This window comes from Anas platyrhynchos, chromosome Z, assembly GCF_047663525.1.
Source record: "Anas platyrhynchos isolate ZD024472 breed Pekin duck chromosome Z, IASCAAS_PekinDuck_T2T, whole genome shotgun sequence".
Classification (NCBI taxonomy): domain Eukaryota; kingdom Metazoa; phylum Chordata; class Aves; order Anseriformes; family Anatidae; genus Anas; species Anas platyrhynchos.
This window is the reverse complement of record NC_092621.1, coordinates 9,212,971-9,231,723: the sequence shown is the minus strand read 5'-3', so window position 1 is coordinate 9,231,723 and position 18,753 is coordinate 9,212,971. Positions and strand designations below refer to the sequence as shown.

Below are 18,753 nucleotides of genomic sequence, written 5' to 3'. Positions count from 1 at the left end.
TTTTCTTTTTCAGAGTGTACATCAAGGTAGAAGAATATTTTCAAGTCTGTTTTCATAACAGACACAAAACAATCTCATCATGGGCTGCTACTATAAATGCTGATCTCTCTTTCCCTCTGCCATTTCTTCTTACCCACTCTTTGTTCTAACTCTGTGACCCTGAGCTTGCTGACCTGCTTGAGAACCAATCATTTTAAACAGCATTGCCATCTCAGGGCACTGATGGTGATACTGTAACATTCAATCTATGTAATTAGCAGTTCTTAAATGAAATCTAAAGAGAGCTAGGTCTTCAAAACTGACTTGTGATCCAGTTCACAGACTGGGTTATTAACCAGTACAGAGAGATATCTGTCTAGTGAGTATCCTGCCCTTTGCAGGAACAAAAGATGGTTGGGTCAAGCTAAGAGCTCTCTTCAAAACAGAAACATGATGTGAGAGCACTGGTCTGGAGAAGCAGCACTTGAGGTTGAATAACATCTCTGAAAAAGGTCTCTGGAGTCACTGCACCTTAGGGTGAATTGCTGGAATAGAGCCCCTTGTTTTGAGGCATGCCCTATGGGATCTGAGATGAATGCAGCTCTGGATAAGTGTTGTCTTCTACAGGTCCCCTGTCACAGAGGCTTGGCTTTTTCATCAGTACGAATGCAAGCAGGATTGCCCAGCCTCATCTGGGAAGATGCAGACTATCAAGGCAGAGAGAAACTGAGATATCACAGCAATGGAGAGCATTTAAGTATCTAAAACAGAGATCCTGCCCCCTCTGCAATCCCAGGTCACCACAGAGAAGCTCTCATATCCATCATTACCACGTAACTACGGCACCAGGCTGGAAGACAGGGGCTGTTAGAAATTAGCTCTGCTAGGGGAAGTGCAGAGTAGCTTATCCAGCCCACAGCTATTCCTATCTTAACCCTTCTTGAAAGCCCTGTTTTGCCTGGAGGAGAGTCGGATCTTGTTTGTTTCTTTATGTTTCGTAATGGCTAGATGCCTCAGCTGGAGCAGAAAGGGCTTCAAATGAACAGTAGAAAGCTGACCTCTGGTGTTGGGAGCAGGGGTGCAGAGAGAAGACAGCAAGGAAGCCACACTCCCGTGCTCCTGAGCACTGCTTCACAGTCTGTGTAATTCTCCGTTAAGATTCACTCACTAACATCCCTTCGGACAAATGAATAAAACCAGCTGACGAATGAAAGCAACGTGTAGCAACAGGCTAGAGCGCTTGGCAGGAGTATTGCTGTTTTCATTTCTGTGCTTTCATATCAATTCTTCCACCACAAAGCATCTAATCAGCCGATGCTGTGCAGCATAAAATTAACGGGTTCGCTCAGAAAGCCGCCTCATGATGCCAGACAGCACGGTGGGATTGTTTGTAAATATTTGATTAGAAAAAGCAATCAAAATTGGCATGAAAACATGTACAAATTAATGCTGTTCCACTACCGATCAGGATATTTATAATACAGAGGAGGAGGTGATGCCAGACAACATTAACATATGTGGTATTACACCAAATCCCTTCTCCAGCGACTCTGCCCTTACAAAGCCAGAATTTCTACAAATGCAGCCTGTAAGCAGCTGATAGACAGGAGCTAACATATTTTCCAGGGGATATATTGGGTGTTATGTTCTGTGCCATCATTACACAACACACAGAAGGGAAAGCACAGGAGCATCTCAAAGCTGTTGTGTGCACCCTCGGCCTTCTCTCTGCCAACTGAAAAAGGGACGGGGCTCAGGGTAGCAATGCTCCCTGCTTCCTCAGCACTGTGTCCTTTGGAAATTTTCCACAGATGAGCAAAGGACACCACAAGTCATTAACCGAGGATGTTTTCTTTGGATGCTTTCTTGCAGCAGAACCCTGTTTTAAGAACGCATTACCTTGCAGGAGTAGAAAAGAAAAAGAAAAGGATCTAAGTAGGGCATAGTCCGTGATGAACTTAAAGACTCTCTGGATAAACACCTACACAAGGAATTAAAAGGTCCCTGCTGCTGTAAGGAGACTCTCCTCCAGAAAGATGTGTCCTTGCCCTGACACCTGGCTAAAGTGGGAAATCCTTCATCTACTTTCCAGTCCAAGCTCTGGTCTTTTACTTCTGACGTTCAGATTTGGAGATAAAACAAACCCTGTAGCAAGGGCTGTCACGTGTCCTCCCACAGGTTTTTTATCCAGCAAGTGAATCTGGCAGGATGCTTAAGAGCAGACAGAATCCCCTTCTTTTTAAGCATTAAGATAAGCATTAAGAAGTGCCACACACGTGTCAGAAGCCATTAGGCAGAACTAAGCCTGTCCTGATACAGAGTAACTGATTTCTGGAGACCCATTCCAGCCTGATTGTGTATCATTCTTTAATTTCACACGGACTTTTGTATGAAACCAACACTGCATTAGCCAAGAATTAAAATCAGACCAATGTGCTAATTTACAGATCCTTCCAAAAACTGAAGAAATACCTTATGTTGTAATGCAGACGGCAGACATAGTCAAACACCTTCCCAATGAAAACAAGGGGTTGAATCTGATCTTGTTTATATAAACAGAAATTAAATATAATTCCATAGCCAGAGACTCTGGTAAGCCTGATCATGGAACCAGAATAGAGCCCAGCAGTATTTTAGATATCCCATGATTGCCCTCTCCTACCCAACACAGCAGGGAATGACATGACCACATAAATGCATGTGCTAAGTAAAAGAAAAAAACACATGATTAATAGTTCAAATGGCATCCAGTGAGGCTTGGAGAAAGCTAAGGGTTCAAGAAGCAGTGGAATTCAAATTGGGAAGACAATGTCTTGTTAAAATGTTGAGTCAGCCAGTGGTCAATATAGAACATGGTCCCAACCGACCGTCACTTGTAAATTGATTGTGTTTTCTTTCCCGTGGCACCTACTCTGAGAGTCCAGTTGAAGTCATTTATGCACTCCAGCAGAACTCAAGAAACAGTATTACAGTCTTAGTATTCAGGCTGGGACTACATACTGTCAGCTGTAACACCATATGCAAGAAATGATAAGAATTTGTTTCAAAGAAGAAAAGGAAATTGCAATTTCAGAGCATGCTGTGAAGTCTGGAAGGCTTACAGGCTGTCAGAGATCTTGCAGTACAACAGGCATGTAGGAAGAAGCTAAGCTCTGATGCCTTTAAAGTATGGAAGATCCCAATGGGGCATTGGGTTTGGCTGGAAACCTCAAAAACCTTTTGGCAAATCTGAAAATATAGCTCAAACTTTCCTTTGCAAAACTTAATTCATTCTTCTCAGTGGGGAATCCAAATTCAGAAAATTTCATTAAAAATCACAAATAGTTCAGCCACAACAGCAACCTAATTGCTACAGATAAACTGAGATGCTGTAAAGGAAGCAAATTAACAGCAAGGAATATCAAACTAGCAAAACTGGATCAGACCCATGACTTACCAGTAGTTTCCTAATTGTGTTCCAAGGATTGGAGTGGAGCTGCACGCTGGTCTCACAAAACATAAAATGGCAAAAGTTGTAATTCATCAGATCTGCGCAGCCATGAACCCATTGTGATTCTTCTCAGGTCACAGAAGTCCATGTATTTGGGAACCACTGCCTCTGTGTTCTTGAAGAACACTGCTTAAAGAGCCGTGCAAGGCATCTTACAGACAGGAGCCACAACAGGGCTGCCAATTCCTGCAATATCGTGAGAGCTGCAATAGCAGGAGGTTTTCTTCCAAGCCTCAGCTTTGTTATTTAAGCACAAGTTCTGCTTCTGCTTCGTTTCAGAACAAAACATTTCTAGCCCTCATGGCAATAAAAGAGGGTTTTAAAACACCAAACACATTTTGCTCTGAAAGCACAGAAGGCAAATAAAAAGAAATGAAGTCTTATCATTTGTAATAATCTCATGATTTTGAGAGCCTGCCTTGTGATCTCTGAATAATCAGACTTGGCAATACCGTAACAACCCTCAGGGAAAATTTTCCTGACTGCCAAAGAAATATTCCTTATTCCCTGAAACATGAACTCCCAATGCTTATTAGTATTGCCTTTTCCACTTCTAGTTCTTCCTGTTTTCTCACTTTCATATGTCAAATAGCTTCTTGCTGAAGACATCATAAATCTGTACACTGCATCCAAAATAGTTTTAAATACTTTATTTTTATTAAATTCAAAGACATACTTATTCCATCACTCCCTATTTCCTTAAATTGTGGCCCAGAGACCAGAATTTAGCTTATTTTGCTTTAAGGGGAGCTATTAAAAGAAACAACTATTAGTTAGTATACTTGTCAAGTTACTACATAAAAATAGATTATTTTCCCCATTGTGGTTTGTAGCAACATTGTTTACATATATGGTCTTGCCTTTAAGGGTGATCATGGCGTGCAGTGCAGCAAGGGGCAACTAAAGCCACAGACAGAAGTTACACAGAGGATTTTTTGCTTTCTTTATGCTGTTCTCATGTTGCTATTTTTCTGCACTACAATGTCACCCCAGGGTTTACATGCACGCTACTCATGCTGATTCATACAGCAGTGCTGTATAACTTACATTCCCTGAATAGATCCTTTTACAGTGCCCAGAATTTTTGTATGAAAACAACTAAGTTGAAGAAACAAAGCAATTAAAGTGGAAGTTCAGTTAATAACTAATCCATTTGGCCAGCACAGTCCCAACAGTTACACCACTGCTAATAATGTCTGTACAGAAGGTATGATCACAAACTCTGCAGACCTCACAGCTTGAGATTTATCTTTTCTCCATCAGAATTACACAAGATAGACGATTTCATCACAGCACATGGATATGAAATTATTGTCACAATATAAAGTAATCTAACACAAACAAACTGATTGAAGCAGCATATTCAAGGGTACTTAAGCATTACAGCTGAAACACATCAAAATTTATTTCAAGCTGGTACATCCACCGCATCTCAGCCACACACTGATGTGCTCATTAAGAATTCCTGCAGCACCTTCCACATTACAGGACTGAAACAAGGATATTTTTTGTAGCATAAAAAAGAAAAGAAATCCATGCTGAAAATCCCCCGCTTTTGCCCTCAGGGAAACGCTTGCTGAATGGCAGACTACACACAAGGATCTGCCATTAAAGTGACTCCTTAGCATGAAAGGCTTCAAATGCAGTTGAAAAATGCACACCACCTGATCGTACCTAAGCCTGCAACAGTTAACATGAAGAAAAAAAAAAAAAGTAACAGAATTCAGTACAAACGATTCGTATGACCATGGAATTTTTCAACACCAACACTTAACTACAGAGGCTGCATTCCTACCATCATGAAAAAATCTTTTCACAATAGCTCTATCTTCCTATTAATGATTTTGAAACTTTTGAGCTTTAATAATACCGAGCTGATTAACCACAGTAAGCTATGCATCAGGCATTAAATAATCTCATCAAGTCAGCGTCGTTCCTTATCCAAGTGGCTGATTTCACAACCACGGTTGCATCTACAAAGACAAAATTTCTGGAAATCGTTGGATCCAGAGCCTTTTCCTGGCAGGCAACCATACCAAATCCACAGCATAAGAAACTCTCTTAAACAACTAGATGTGCCTGCACTGGCCTTACATAGCTCTTATGCCTCCTTGGGATTTAGCACCCCTGATATACTTATGAATGCTATGGAGGCTAAACAGATCGGTTGATTTAGTCTTCTCTTGTATGGAGGCTCTGGAATTCCTCAGAAAAAAGTGCCATATAGATCCGGTTTACTGTCAGGTGAAAGGATTTTACAAATTCCCATCCTTTGTGAATCTACACATTTGTCCATCTCCACTGTGAAGTCCTAATGCATACAATTAAATCAAGATTGGATCTATATATTCTTGCTATCATTCTCTCTCTGACAGAACAAGAAGCACTCAGATTAAGAAATCTGCTTTATGGCCCATAGGAAGGTTTGTGGCAAGGAAAAATAAAGCAAGGAAAAGTAAACCAATTCCTTCAAACTACAGTTTAATAAGGAAAAAGAGTTAAGTATCTGTCATAAGTTTTGGCAAAACTATATTGGTTTGTGTTTTATACAGATTATACTTTGTTAATTATCTACCTAAATGTTGGGTTATTGGAGGAACAGGATACGTGTCAGGCTTGGTTACAAGAGTCACTGGATGTTCCCTAAGGGATGGGGAGCCATTACCCAAGCACCGTAATGCGGCCACTGGTGCAGGGGCCTCAGCAGCCCTTGAACAGTGATGCTGCTGATGGTGGTCAGGGCCACTAAAGCCTGTTAGTGCCCAGGGACTTGGCAATATCTTTGTCACTTAGAATAGAGTGTGAGTAATAAACTTGATTCCAAGACTCTTGTTATGGAAAATTCAAGCTATGTTAATAACGTAACCTTAGTATTTAGCAAGGAGGAGAAATACAAAAATAAACAAATAGTGTTTGACTTATAGAGCACAGGAAAAAGAACACCTGTATTCCAGAAACAGAATCTTTAAAGTACACAGAGCATAAAATGACACTTTTAAGAGAGCGTATAGAGCTGTTTTGCCTCTCCCCAACATTTGTACGTTGTCTCCTGCCAAGTCAAGGGGTCTCTCAGTATGAAAGGGAGGAAAGTCCTTAGCCAATTTTCATTATGGTACTGTCACCTTACCATCAATAGCAAAGAGAGTTAACCCATCTCTGCTTGGTTTCTCTTGTGCAGGCGCTAAAAAGGAATTCCCACAGTAACTTACATGTAGCTGTTTTCAGGGATAAAGCTAAGAAAGGGAAAGAGTCAGCCTAGCATTATCAAACAGGTAAGACTCTATGGCATACAAATGTTTAATCTCCTGTGGACTAAAATGCATTAATCAAACTAAATGGGCTAGACAGGGAGGCAAGTGGATAGAAGTTAATGGCCTGCAATGCACCGGAGACGCAACAGGATGGCTGAGCAGTTCCTTTGATCCCCAGGCTCTAAAAAAACCTCTTAAAACATCGTTCTCCCCAAACACATGAACAGAGCTCTTTATTATTACGTGCTTAACAAAATGCCACAGCAAAACACTACATTATGAGTTGACTTAAAATTAAATGAATCAAAAGGTTAAGGCTAGAAAAAAAATAAGCAAAGCTCACAGCATTTAAATTACAAACCAGTAATTAAGTCACCAACTGAAATTAATATTTCATATGATTCACTTAATGTATTACACTTATTAGGTTATATTTACTAACAAAGTTGACAGTATAATAGGTACTGTCCATTTTATACTCCTAGAGAATGTATGTGTGGTAGGAAATATTCAGTATTTGGAAAACAGATTCAAAAGTGTTGTCATTTTCAGTGTAATTATGTCTAATTGCCCACAGTTATTTATCTCAATACAACAGATGCATGATGGCTTAAGTTTCTAACACTGGTTCCACTGGGGAGGTTTTTCAAAGACCTCCAGTCCATGGAGGAAGATACAGATTCTTTTCCTGTGAACTGTAAAGTCTCTAACATGAGACAGTGACATGAGACAGTGCAGACAGCAGCCTCTAAAAAGGCTAGAAGACCAAATAAATCAGAATCCTGGAAAACAAAACACATGAAGAACTTATGATTTTCTACAGTAAGCCTTGTTTTAAATTAAAAAACAAAACAAAACAAAATTGCTGCTATAGAGCAAAACTTACAGACAAGTATCAAACCTTTAAATTATCCACATTTTAAAATTTCCATACATTGTGAATTTACCATGTGACAAAACTAACTGTTCTCAATTACCCATCTGCTATTAAAAAAACATACTTTGGCCTGAATTCACACAGCTCCAATTTTTGTTTGATCTTGTTTCACCATTTGTCTGGGAGATTAATGATCCCTTTGTTACATGATCTGTCTGCCCAATATAAAGACTTAACACACCACGATACAACTACCTAATAAGCTTTCCTTTGACAAGCTGAACAAACTGATCTCCTTGACTCCATTTCCCAGGTCAGTCCTCCTGTTTTTAGTTTGTCATCCTCCCTAGTATGTCAAAACCAGAAATGAGCATGCCTTTACACAGCGATCACTCCAGCACTAAATACAAAAGGCTCTTTAAACCTTTGCAGAGTTCCTCTGTGCAGAGCCCAGGATCTCAGAGGCCATTCTTAGCTCAGTTCAGCCCTAAGGTTTCATCACTGCAGTTCTTAAGCCTTAATAAATAAATAAATAAATAAATAAATAAATAAGTAAAATCACTGCTCCTGAAGATCCCTGTCCCCATATGGATATATGGCTGGAATTTCTTCACATACGTGCTCGGACACCATAACACAGGCTGATTTCCTGTACTCACCTACCAAGGGATTTAAATCACTCTGCATATTTTATCTGATTGTTCCATTCTTACCACGTCCCAGATAACTGACTCATCAAAACATCAGCAGTGATCTTCTGTTTACTTCTTCCTCGTGGATGAAAACGTAGATTAGCATAAGACCTAGTTATTAATAACTTTTGATATGTTTGCCTCAGAGGCATTTAAAAGCCCTATTTTTGTTTCTTGTCTTTTCTTTCTCAACAGCCTCTTTTAATTAGTACAATGTAGTCATGGAAAAAACTTCTTACAGCTATTAAAAAGGCACATAGCACACCCAAAACTCATAAATTAATACAGAGGAGACCCATGTCCTCCAGGGTCTTCCTTTTTTGATTATGGGTATACTGAGTGTCCCTAAAAATGTTCTTCTGCAATTCACAAACAAGACTCACATATTCCCTCCTAATTTTCTTTCTTTTTTTTTTTTTTAATTTGGTTGTATTTGTTTTCTGCATTGTAATACCCCTTCCAGTAGCCATTTTGCATATTACTTAGTGGGTCTTCTGTCTGCCTGATATAACAAATATAATCAATTAAAATAATTAGCAACTAAGCATTAGCAACTAACCATTATGTTCTAATTTTGTTATTGTCTCATTTTTCTTTCTCAACATAAATTCTAATATATCACTAATAAACCAACTACCACTAATAACTGGCATCAGCAGCATTTGCAAATGGTGACAGTCTTTCAATTTAGAGTACAAATATCCAGCATGTCATTAAACAATACCTTCACAGCTAAGCCACCTTGTTGGCACAACACATCTAGCTGTTACCAAAAAGTCAGAGTGATCTTCCTGGATCTTTGAACTCTGAAGTCATATTTAATTTTAGCAACTTTAGATCAGTGCTGAGCACAAGACTGAGTGACACAGAGGCATTTTCCCAAAGCTGGGATCTGTTATGTCATTTTAGTGCATTACACAAATATAGGCCAAATAGCAAATTGAATCCAGACTTCAATATCAAGCTCCCTTTGAGGTATGTGCATGCAACTGTGGGCCACATGAATCTCTATCAGCCTTTGGTGGTAATGTATTCAGGGTGATATTAGAAAACTCCTGTAGCTTTACTGGGGTTTCTTGCAAGGCCATAGCTGCCTGCTGGTCCCAGTCCAGCACAGAGGTCCTTATGCGGTGGGGGAGCCAGCCCCAGTGCAGTCCCCGCACATGAATCATGCACGCAAAGCCTTCGGCAAGACAGGGAATTTCATTTAACCAGTCCAAAATGTTTTTTCTCTCTCTGCCAAGGTCTTTAATCTCTGTATTCTCTATACAAAAATGATCTTATGTAGCTTAGAGAAAGATTAGCAGGGAACTCCGCTCCCAGCATTCTTCTGTGTCTTCTGGGAACATGATTTAAATGTATATACATCCCCGAAGTCACCTGGAAGAGACTTCCCATGGCCTGGTTCAGAGATCTGAATTCCTTAGGCAGCATTCAATCCTCTTATTGCTTTTACTTAAAGCTCGTTGGTCATTCATCAGAAACTACCAAATGTAATATAGCAGCTTGTTACATAAATCCAGCCCAGACAACCTTCCACATGCTGCATCACAACCTTTAAATCTGACATAGCAGAGGACAATTATCCACAAACACCTGGTACAATTTCTAACACTGATTCTTCTTAATCACACAGCCCGCATTGCCAAATTGGAGTTTTCAGACTCACAGGGTTCTCTTTCTCGAACACACACTTCTGTACTTGTCACAAAGATTGCTCTCAACCACGCCAGCAATTACACTGCATTCATTAAGTAGGACTAAGTTTAGTCCTCAAACCCCTGTTTTAAATAAAAGTACTATCTTTCACAGAGACAGACTAATAACTTTTTGAAATATGTCTCAGTTCCATTTTTATGAATTTCTAATGTCTCTGGGAATTTCAGAGAGCTGGTCTTCATAAATTGTGGATACTTTCATAATTTGACTGAGATCTTGTAGAAAACTTCAAGGTTTTATCTACATTTCAAGATCAGATTAAGCATTATAGCAAGTAGCTAAAACAAATTAAGCATCACAGATCTTCTCTATATGCAGTGAGATTATTTCAGTGCGAGTCCCAGTCCTTCTGCCTGAATTATCTCCTCCATTACTTAGGTCTCCAGATGTATGGAGAGGGTAAATGTCTTGTCAAAGCTGCCATCCCTTCTGTCAGGATGACTGATGAAGTAACTGTGCCGACAAGAATATATCTGTGTATTCCCTCAGCATTCAGTTAAGCACATCATAACATTTCATTTTAAAATGTATCTATGATATGGAATTAGCAGAGCACATACTAGATGGATTAAAAACTGGTTCACTGTCAAGGCCTAAAGTAGAGCTGTAGAGACAGAAATAAATAGAGATGCTTTCTAGTGCAGATTTACAGGCATCATTTCTCGGTCCTGCACTGCTAATGTTTTTATTTTAATCTACATTCTGATATAAACCATTTGCTGGGAGAATCTGATGACACAACAGTGGGTGACACAGAAATGATGAAAACGGCAGCTACTCTTACAGTGCGCTCTTAGTTACAGCATCCTATTAGTTAAATTGGCACCACTGCATGTGCCCTTTCCATAGACCCATAGTACATTTGGGAATGCAAGTTACACCAAGGAAGGGAAGCTACAGTTTGGAGAGCAAAATCTCGAAGACCCATGCCAGGTGTTTTGGATAACCATTACCATGAGCTGTGACTACACAGTGGCTGGGTCTAAAACTGGGAGAACCACCCAAGGAAGCAAAATTGCGTCTGTATGAAGCACGCATAAGAAAGAAACTAGGCCAGTGTGTCTAGTTACGCTACTTGCACTCAGGAAGAATGGGGATGTTTTCATGAAAGGTTAGAGAAAGTCCCCTAATATAACATAGCTTATAGAAAACAAACCTTGAGTAGAGCATAATGAGTTCAGCCTAAAAAAGAAAAATGAGAGAATGCTTCATCAATACATATGAGCATTTACCCATGGAGAAGGGAGTAGTGTTCAAGCTCAAAAAGCTTTTCCAGCAAGATAATAATGAGCTTCAATGGTTAAAAATTTAAATTAGATAAATTTAACCTTGAAATGAGACACCACTTATCAAGAGGCAGACCAAATCAAAGATGGAACAGTATGAGGGGGATGCAAAGATCTCACCAGTTTGACATGGAAATTGAGCATCATTCTAAAACACATGCCTTGACCCAGCTTTTAAGATAAATCTTCCAGCCAGCATGTGAATGTAGGATGGGATCCAGCCTCACTGCCCATGACTTTTTTTCTTGACTCCAAGAAGAATGTCACACACACCCTGCTCAGAACAGCTGTAGGCTTGCCTTAGGAGAGTTATGATGAGAGCTTAGGCTTCAATTCTTTGATTGCTCTTTTCCCAGGATCAGGAAAGACCTGATATCTACCTGATATCTACCCTGGCTCCTGGACTTGTATTTTCTGAAAGTTAATCTTAGTCCATAGACGGTCCATAACTGAAATGAAGGTGCAAGGCAGGGCAGGGCACAACTCTGAAATGGTGCTCTGAAAATCATGAGTCCTTCCTGATGCCTGGTGAAAGCATTTTGCTTATATGCTCAGGATCCTACACTCTGTCAGAGAATATCTGCCCTATCTCTTCCAATATCTGCCCTATCTCTTCCAAGACTTGAGGTTTCAACACCTAAGGTTTTCTACAGCATTTTGAGGTAAGAATCGCACTCTGAAACCACGAGGGTATAGGGTGCCTAACGAATTTCTTTCCCTTGGAAGAACTTGGAAACAGGCCACCTTGGCTTCCACTACTCATGATTTGTGCCTCTCAAATTAATATTTGGAAGACGCTAGAAAACAAAGTATTTGGCCTAGCAGAAGCCTTTGGGACTTGGAACAGGCTCTACATGAACCTAATTGTTGTGTAACATGAAGCTGATTTTAATTTTCGTGAAATCTTTGGAGTGAATGGTGCATTGGGAATCCTCCACTAATTATTGTTTCCACTTTTTGCTTTCTAGAGGGAATCCAGGCTTCTTGCACAAAAGGAAAGAAAGAGAACAGCATACTTCCAAAGACACTCTCTTAGTCCCTGCAGGATGACTTTTACCCTCCAGAAGCGAGCAAGTTTTGTTACCAGTCATTTTCTCTATTCTAAGCTCCTATTTTAAAGTCCTGATTCTGCAAATCACCAGTTATGGTGTGTAGTCATGGATTCTCCATTCAGTTGTCTGTCAGACCCTTGCAGAGAAGCTGTCTGCAAGGTAAGAGAAGCAGGTTCATTGTTCATGCCAATCTTACTTTACATTCATCCTGCTAACTTGTATTCACTACCTTTCCTGGAGAGAAGGTTTCTCAGTGTCACTGTGGAGCTAATTCCTTGAGGAGCTTCACTTCATTCTTAAGTGATATGTGCTCATGGAGCACTGAGGAAGAGTAGATTCAATTGACTTGCAAGAGTGAAAGATCTGCTGTGAGATGAAACCTCCAGCTGTGAAACCTCCATGCCTACAAAGCATAGGAGTGAAGCTGCAGTACCTTGCTGTTAAAGCCACCTGGATAATTTTCTCCTCTCCCTGTTCTCTCTGAAGCACTCTGAGCATGTCCCATTGGGGAATATCCTCATTGCAATGCCCATCCATCAGTGTCGGTCAGTAGCAGGCAGTGAATGAAAGACTATCCATGTTCTGGGTGCAAGCCTGTACTCCTCACTCATCCTTGTGACTGAAAAGTTACATCTGTGGAGTGCAAAGAAATAGCAGGAGAAAGTACACTGGCCAGGCAGATACTGCTTTTCTTTACTCACCTCATGTACTGACAGACAGAGCTGCACATAAAAAGCCATCTCTGAATGCTGTCAGAGGCACTCTTGCTTGTGAAACATGAATCGAGGTGATTACTAAGGCCTGGGCTTGTGGTGCTCCCATGAGCAAGGCAAAACACAAGCCCAATCCCCATCACAGCCCTCTGAACCCTGTACTGCAGGCTGTCAATCTAGCCAGAAATCCAGCGATCTCATTTATGCAAAAACAAAACCAGAAAGACAGCTCCTCCTGATGGGAATAAAAATTAATTCTATCCAGGCAGCAAAGAACCTGAATTGCAAATTATGATGACAATATTTCCTTGTTCAGAGGAGACTGTCTCATGCCAAAGAAATGCCATTAGCATCAGAAACCCCATCCAAGTAAATCACTGTTGAAACCTCCAGAAACAAGATACAAAAGCAAGCAAAAGGCTAGGCCCCTCTTTGTAAAGAATCCGTTGCGATGGAGTGAAATGGACCCACAGAAAACAAGGGACCTTTTGTTTCAGAAAGTATACTTTGGGCAGCAGGACAAACGTGTAGCTGGCATCCTGGCAGTGCTGCCAAAGGCATGTTGCACAAAAGACTGGTGATGTAATTATGGTCACCACAGATCCACAGATCTGGGTTCTGCTTCTGGCTCTACCCCAACCCCTGTGTGAACACGAGGCTATTTGCTCTGGGCAGGATTCATCTCTCCTCACTTTAGCCATCTAAGAGACAAGCATCTAGTCTAAGTGCTCTGCCTAGGCTCAATCTGTGCTCTATGGGAGAGATGATCCCTTCCAGAGAGCTACTTAGCTCCTTTCTTGGACACCGCCCTTAGGGCAGGACAGATGGCCTCTGGATGTGCTGATCTCTCACCACTGACTACAGAGGAAGCTCAGGGCAGAGACTCAGCTCCCAGCTCTCAGCTGGCTGAGATAGACTCTGCCCTCTGTGTCTGCTATAAAAATGAGATACCTACCCATCTAGATTGCAAGCCACTTAGGATCCAGTTAGGGCTTCCTCTACATCTGCATTTTGCATTTGGCACAATGTACACAGGCAGCATCCAGTACCCTTAGCATACTACATGCACTGATTTCTAACGCAAACAGCAAACACTTTTGCACAGCCCACAGAGTACAGATGCCAGGGTCTTGCCTACTGTAGTAAGTTAAGTTAGAACAATTGTTGGAACAGGCTGAGTCAGGAGGTTACCATCACTGAGCTTGCATCTCCTCTTCTGTGTCTGGGTGGCAGGGCAGTGGGAAGGCCCTGCCTAATTACAGCACTCTGAGCACAGGAGCTGTGAGCACAACAAGATTTTGTTCTGCTGTACAAGATGAGGAATATCCTGAGCATTTCTTGACATGCTTTCTTTTACAAAGACTGATCCTAATTTGCTCTTCAGAATATCTGCTCCCTGACATATTAAAGAAATTGCCAGGCCAATTACATTTCTCAGAAAACTAACAGGAACTTTTCTTGGACCCAGATGGAATTAACTTCAAGAGAAAAATGTCATTTTAAGAGAAAAATGAAATGCTGCAATACTGCACACAGAATGTAATCCTTACTAGTGTAAGTGAAGACAAGTGGGGGTTGGTCTATTCTCCCATGTGCCTGGTGACAGGACGAGGGGGAATAGGCTAAAGTTGCACCAGGGGATGTTTAGGTTGGATGTTAGGAAAAACTTCTTTACCGAAAGGGTTGTGAGGCACTGGGATGGGCTGCCCAGGGAAGTGGTGGAGTCACCATCCCTGGAGGTCTTTAAAAGACGTCTAGGTGTAGAGCTTAGGGATATGGTTTAGTGGAGGACTGGTTAGTGTTAGGTCAGAGGTTGGACTGCGTGATCTTGGAGGTCTCTTCCAACCTAGATGATCCTGTGATTCCATGGTTTTATGGTCAGAGCACAGAAAAATACATAAGAACTGTTATTTGGGACCACACCAAAGGCCCCTGTAGCCAAGTGTCTTCTCTCCAAGAGGACAGAGTAGCAACTGCTTAAAGAGCACAAGAGAAATGTCTGTCCGCTTGTACATCCTCAGAGTTTCCAGCAACTTGCAGTTATGAACTCATTGAATCAGAGGACTTGTCCTTGGTAATAGCTAGCAGCAAACTGCCCTTCCATGAATTGATCTTTAAATTCCATGTATATCCTTGTCCTCCAGAGCATGGAGGACAAGAAGAAAAGGTCCACAATTTCATTACATATTATATTATTCTATTTTAAATTTGCATTTGTCCTGCAGCTCGATAATTTCATAAGGTCTCTCTCATCCTTGTGTTATAGGCAATAATGAACATTTGACACTTTTTCACTGTCCTCTTGCCACTCAGGAATCTAGAGAGCCATACCAAATCCCCTCTCCTTTATCTATTATAAGAGTCCCAGTCTGTTTATGCTCTCTGATACAGAAGTCATCATATATATCTCTGATCACTCTTGTTGCCTTTTTCTGTACCTTCTTCCATAATCCCACAGCCTAATGCATTCTTCTTCATAGTTCAAAACCAGAACTGCACACAGTAATCAAGATGTCAATATATCACAGATCTTGTCTTATTCTTTTCATTTTTCTATTGTTGTTTCTACTGCTGCTTTATATGTAGCTTTCTATTTTGTTTCTACTGTATCCAGAAGTTTTGTTTTATTTTTCTTTCATTATAATTCCCATCAGTTTTTGATCTGCCTTTTTGACTACTGCTGAGCACTATCAAATGTTTGAAAAGAAACACCTACAGTGACCTCAGGACTACTTTCCTGAATAACAGCAATTTCCTTTGAGCCCAGTGCTGAGCTTTTTATTCCACATGCACTGCATTTCTCAACACTGAATTTCATTACTCATTTTATCACAGCTGAGATCCTTCAGCATCCACTCAAAAAAGTGTACACTTAAAATAAACACCAGACAACTTGCCTTCTTAGTTCTGAATATTCACAACAAACTATAACTTCTCCAGCCCAACGAATGCTAGCAAAAAATGTCCACCTGTAATATGCAGGCAGACACAGAGCAACTGAAATGGCTGGTGGGCAAAGATGTTCCCATTGACAAGGTCCTCTCTCTGGCTCCCCTACTCTATGTCCTCCACAAAGAACTCCAGACATTGTAGTGCTTAGGGTAAAAATTTCAGTTACTAATCCTGCTATCTGCTATTCTCAAACACTGGTTACCTGTAGCCCCATGACTAATTTCAAACCAGACAGAGGATTATTAGTGCTCTACAGCAGATTCAGTTTTTACTTAAAAAAAATAAATACTAACACTCAGAGAAGAAGGAAAGCTCTCCTGCTAGAAACAATGGGGAGACTGTGTCAAAACACCTGGTCCTTCTCACAAATTATGAGTACCATTCTGTAGCCTACCCTTTTCTTTAGCAAGGAGAAGGCTCTGCTTCCTTTGCAGTACTGTTCTTTTCTCAGCCCCTCTCTGTTTCATTTCAAAATAACTGGTAAGTTAGGTGGGGACATCTTCCCCAGGAGCAGATGCCCTGGAGAAGGACAAGTAGGATACTGCTCTGGCCTTCATAAACTCTGAGGAAAAACAAACAAACAAACAAAACCAATAGTGGAGACTTAAAATAGTTTGGGATTTTGGTAGTTCTATATTCGTTTTTGTTAACATCACCCCATCTGAAGCAAAAGTCAGGGGTAAAGTTCACCATTCACTATATGAAAATGCCAGCAATGTGACTGAACACGAACTACATAGTGGGAAAGACTAGAGTCCTAGCAAGTCTCAGAGGCACTTTGAAAGGACCTCAGAAGTTTACGGAGTACCCCACTGAGAAGATAAAATTGAGGAGCCAACACTTCCTGCGTCAGAAAGACCTGTGTGAGAAAGACCCCAGGAAAACGTGTCTCTCAACTGCTCTCTTTCTTTTAGGATTTTGAGACAGGGAACAAGGTAAAGGATGTTGATTTTGCAAGTTTTAGCTAATACAGTTGTATGTTGTATATTAACCACAAGGACAGGGCTAAGACAAGGAGTACGCTGCAAATCAACCATAAGGACAGGACGACCCTAAAGATAAGGGAGGAAAAGACGTTGTACACACAGTTAATAGAACCAGCAAGAACAGGCTTGGACTGCTGAAGTCTGTCAAAAAAAAAAGTACGGGTCAGAAGTTTAGCAGCAAAGAAGACTTCTGGCCTTCACCAAAAGACCACCAGAGTACACCCCAACGACCACCTAAGGGCGCCAGTACACATGCGAACAGGGGCAGGAACCTATGTTAATGGTTCTTTGGAGACCTAATGAATATGCAAGAGACTTACAGGAAGTGAAATGAACACACATATACCCCATTAATAGAAGCACACTGCCAGTAACCCTGTGTGTGTGTGTGTCTTAGGCACAATCTCCCCCATTCCCAGTGCCATAATACAGAATACCTGCTAAATAACTTCAGTTATTGAGTTTTCACTGCATCTGGGAAGCAGTGGTCCTGGGGAGATCTACTAGAATGTCATCCCTTGCCTAAGAAGCTATTCATTATAGTCAGCACTTCGGGTAGAGCTAGAGAAGAGAACCAAGTGGAAGAATGGAAGAGAGAAAGTTTATTCACAGTGACTTAACTGTTCTGTCTAGACAGGAGTAAAGAGGAGATGTGAAGAAATGAATTCAGAATACAGCAGTCATTTTGTCTGTAGCAATAAGAGACACCGAACAAGAGGAAAAGCAAGGCTGTTGATATGATTCCCATGTTGTAAAATGAAAAACAAAACAAACAAAAACAACAACAAATCAATCAAACAAAAAACAATCCAAAGATAAACTGAGCAGGTAGATGTAAGGCACATAGCAAAACAGCATGAAAATGGTGAGAAAATATCAACTTGTTAGAATTATATTTCCTGAATGTGAGAGCAATAATACTGGATAGAAATTACAATGGATTAACACAGGAAAATCTGAACCAGAGATGTCCATAGCTGCTCATAATTATCACATATCTAATCCCAGACACTACAGCAGGGGAGGTGCCTTTTCACAACATACAGGCCTGATATGCCCTAGTGGAGTGCTTGTCTTCTGAGACATCCCTAGAAGATGTCCCCCTACAAGAGAACAATGAGTTTACATTTAAAGAAGTATCTCACCGTTAGCTTCTGGAAGAACATCTAGTCTTTCAGCAATCCAAAGAGTGGGAACAGGGAAATGCCAGTCACAGAGCATCAGGTAAGCAAAAAAGAATTAAGTGATGATTCTAGAGGCAAGTCCTTGACCAAAGGAAGAGTCAGCACTATCATAAACCAGAAGCCCTGGCTAACATTGCCTATGCCTATTTATTTGTGGAAGTCTGTTAATGTCAAAGAATGTAAAGGTGTAATTCCTATCTTGAGATAAATCTTAATTTACAGCTATGAAATTCGGTGAGTCTTTTCTATGAGAAGCAATCTGTGCAGTATAATACAATTTAATCTCAATGCACCAGTTTAATATTTTAAATCCCTCAATGACACTTCTGCATTTGTTACTTACAAGAGCCGTACCCCACTGCAAATAGGTCCTTGTATTTTGGATTCCTGCAATGAGAAAATTCATGTAAGTTTTCATTTATTATTAACCGTATTCTTCCACAGAAATGCACAGTGTTTCACACATTAACATCAGAGCCCATTCCCACAGGACTGCATACAGTCTAACGGCTTGACCCTTTGAATATATGCACTAGTAAAGTTCATGCATAAGTAATTCTTCTGGACTCAAT

The 18,753-nt window shown here is 40.6% G+C and overlaps 1 protein-coding gene across 3 annotated transcripts in view; it reads right to left on the bottom strand.

Annotated features, from left to right (window-relative positions):
* DNAI1 (dynein axonemal intermediate chain 1) overlaps positions 1-18,753 on the bottom strand; it is a 137,060-nt gene that overhangs the window by 85,524 nt on the left and 32,783 nt on the right. For all 3 annotated transcript variants that reach the window (XM_038170634.2, XM_072031379.1, XM_072031378.1), the window contains exon 12: positions 18,525-18,568. In XM_038170634.2, coding sequence (XP_038026562.1) covers positions 18,525-18,568 — 44 coding nt within the window. The remainder of the gene's footprint in view (positions 1-18,524; positions 18,569-18,753) is intronic.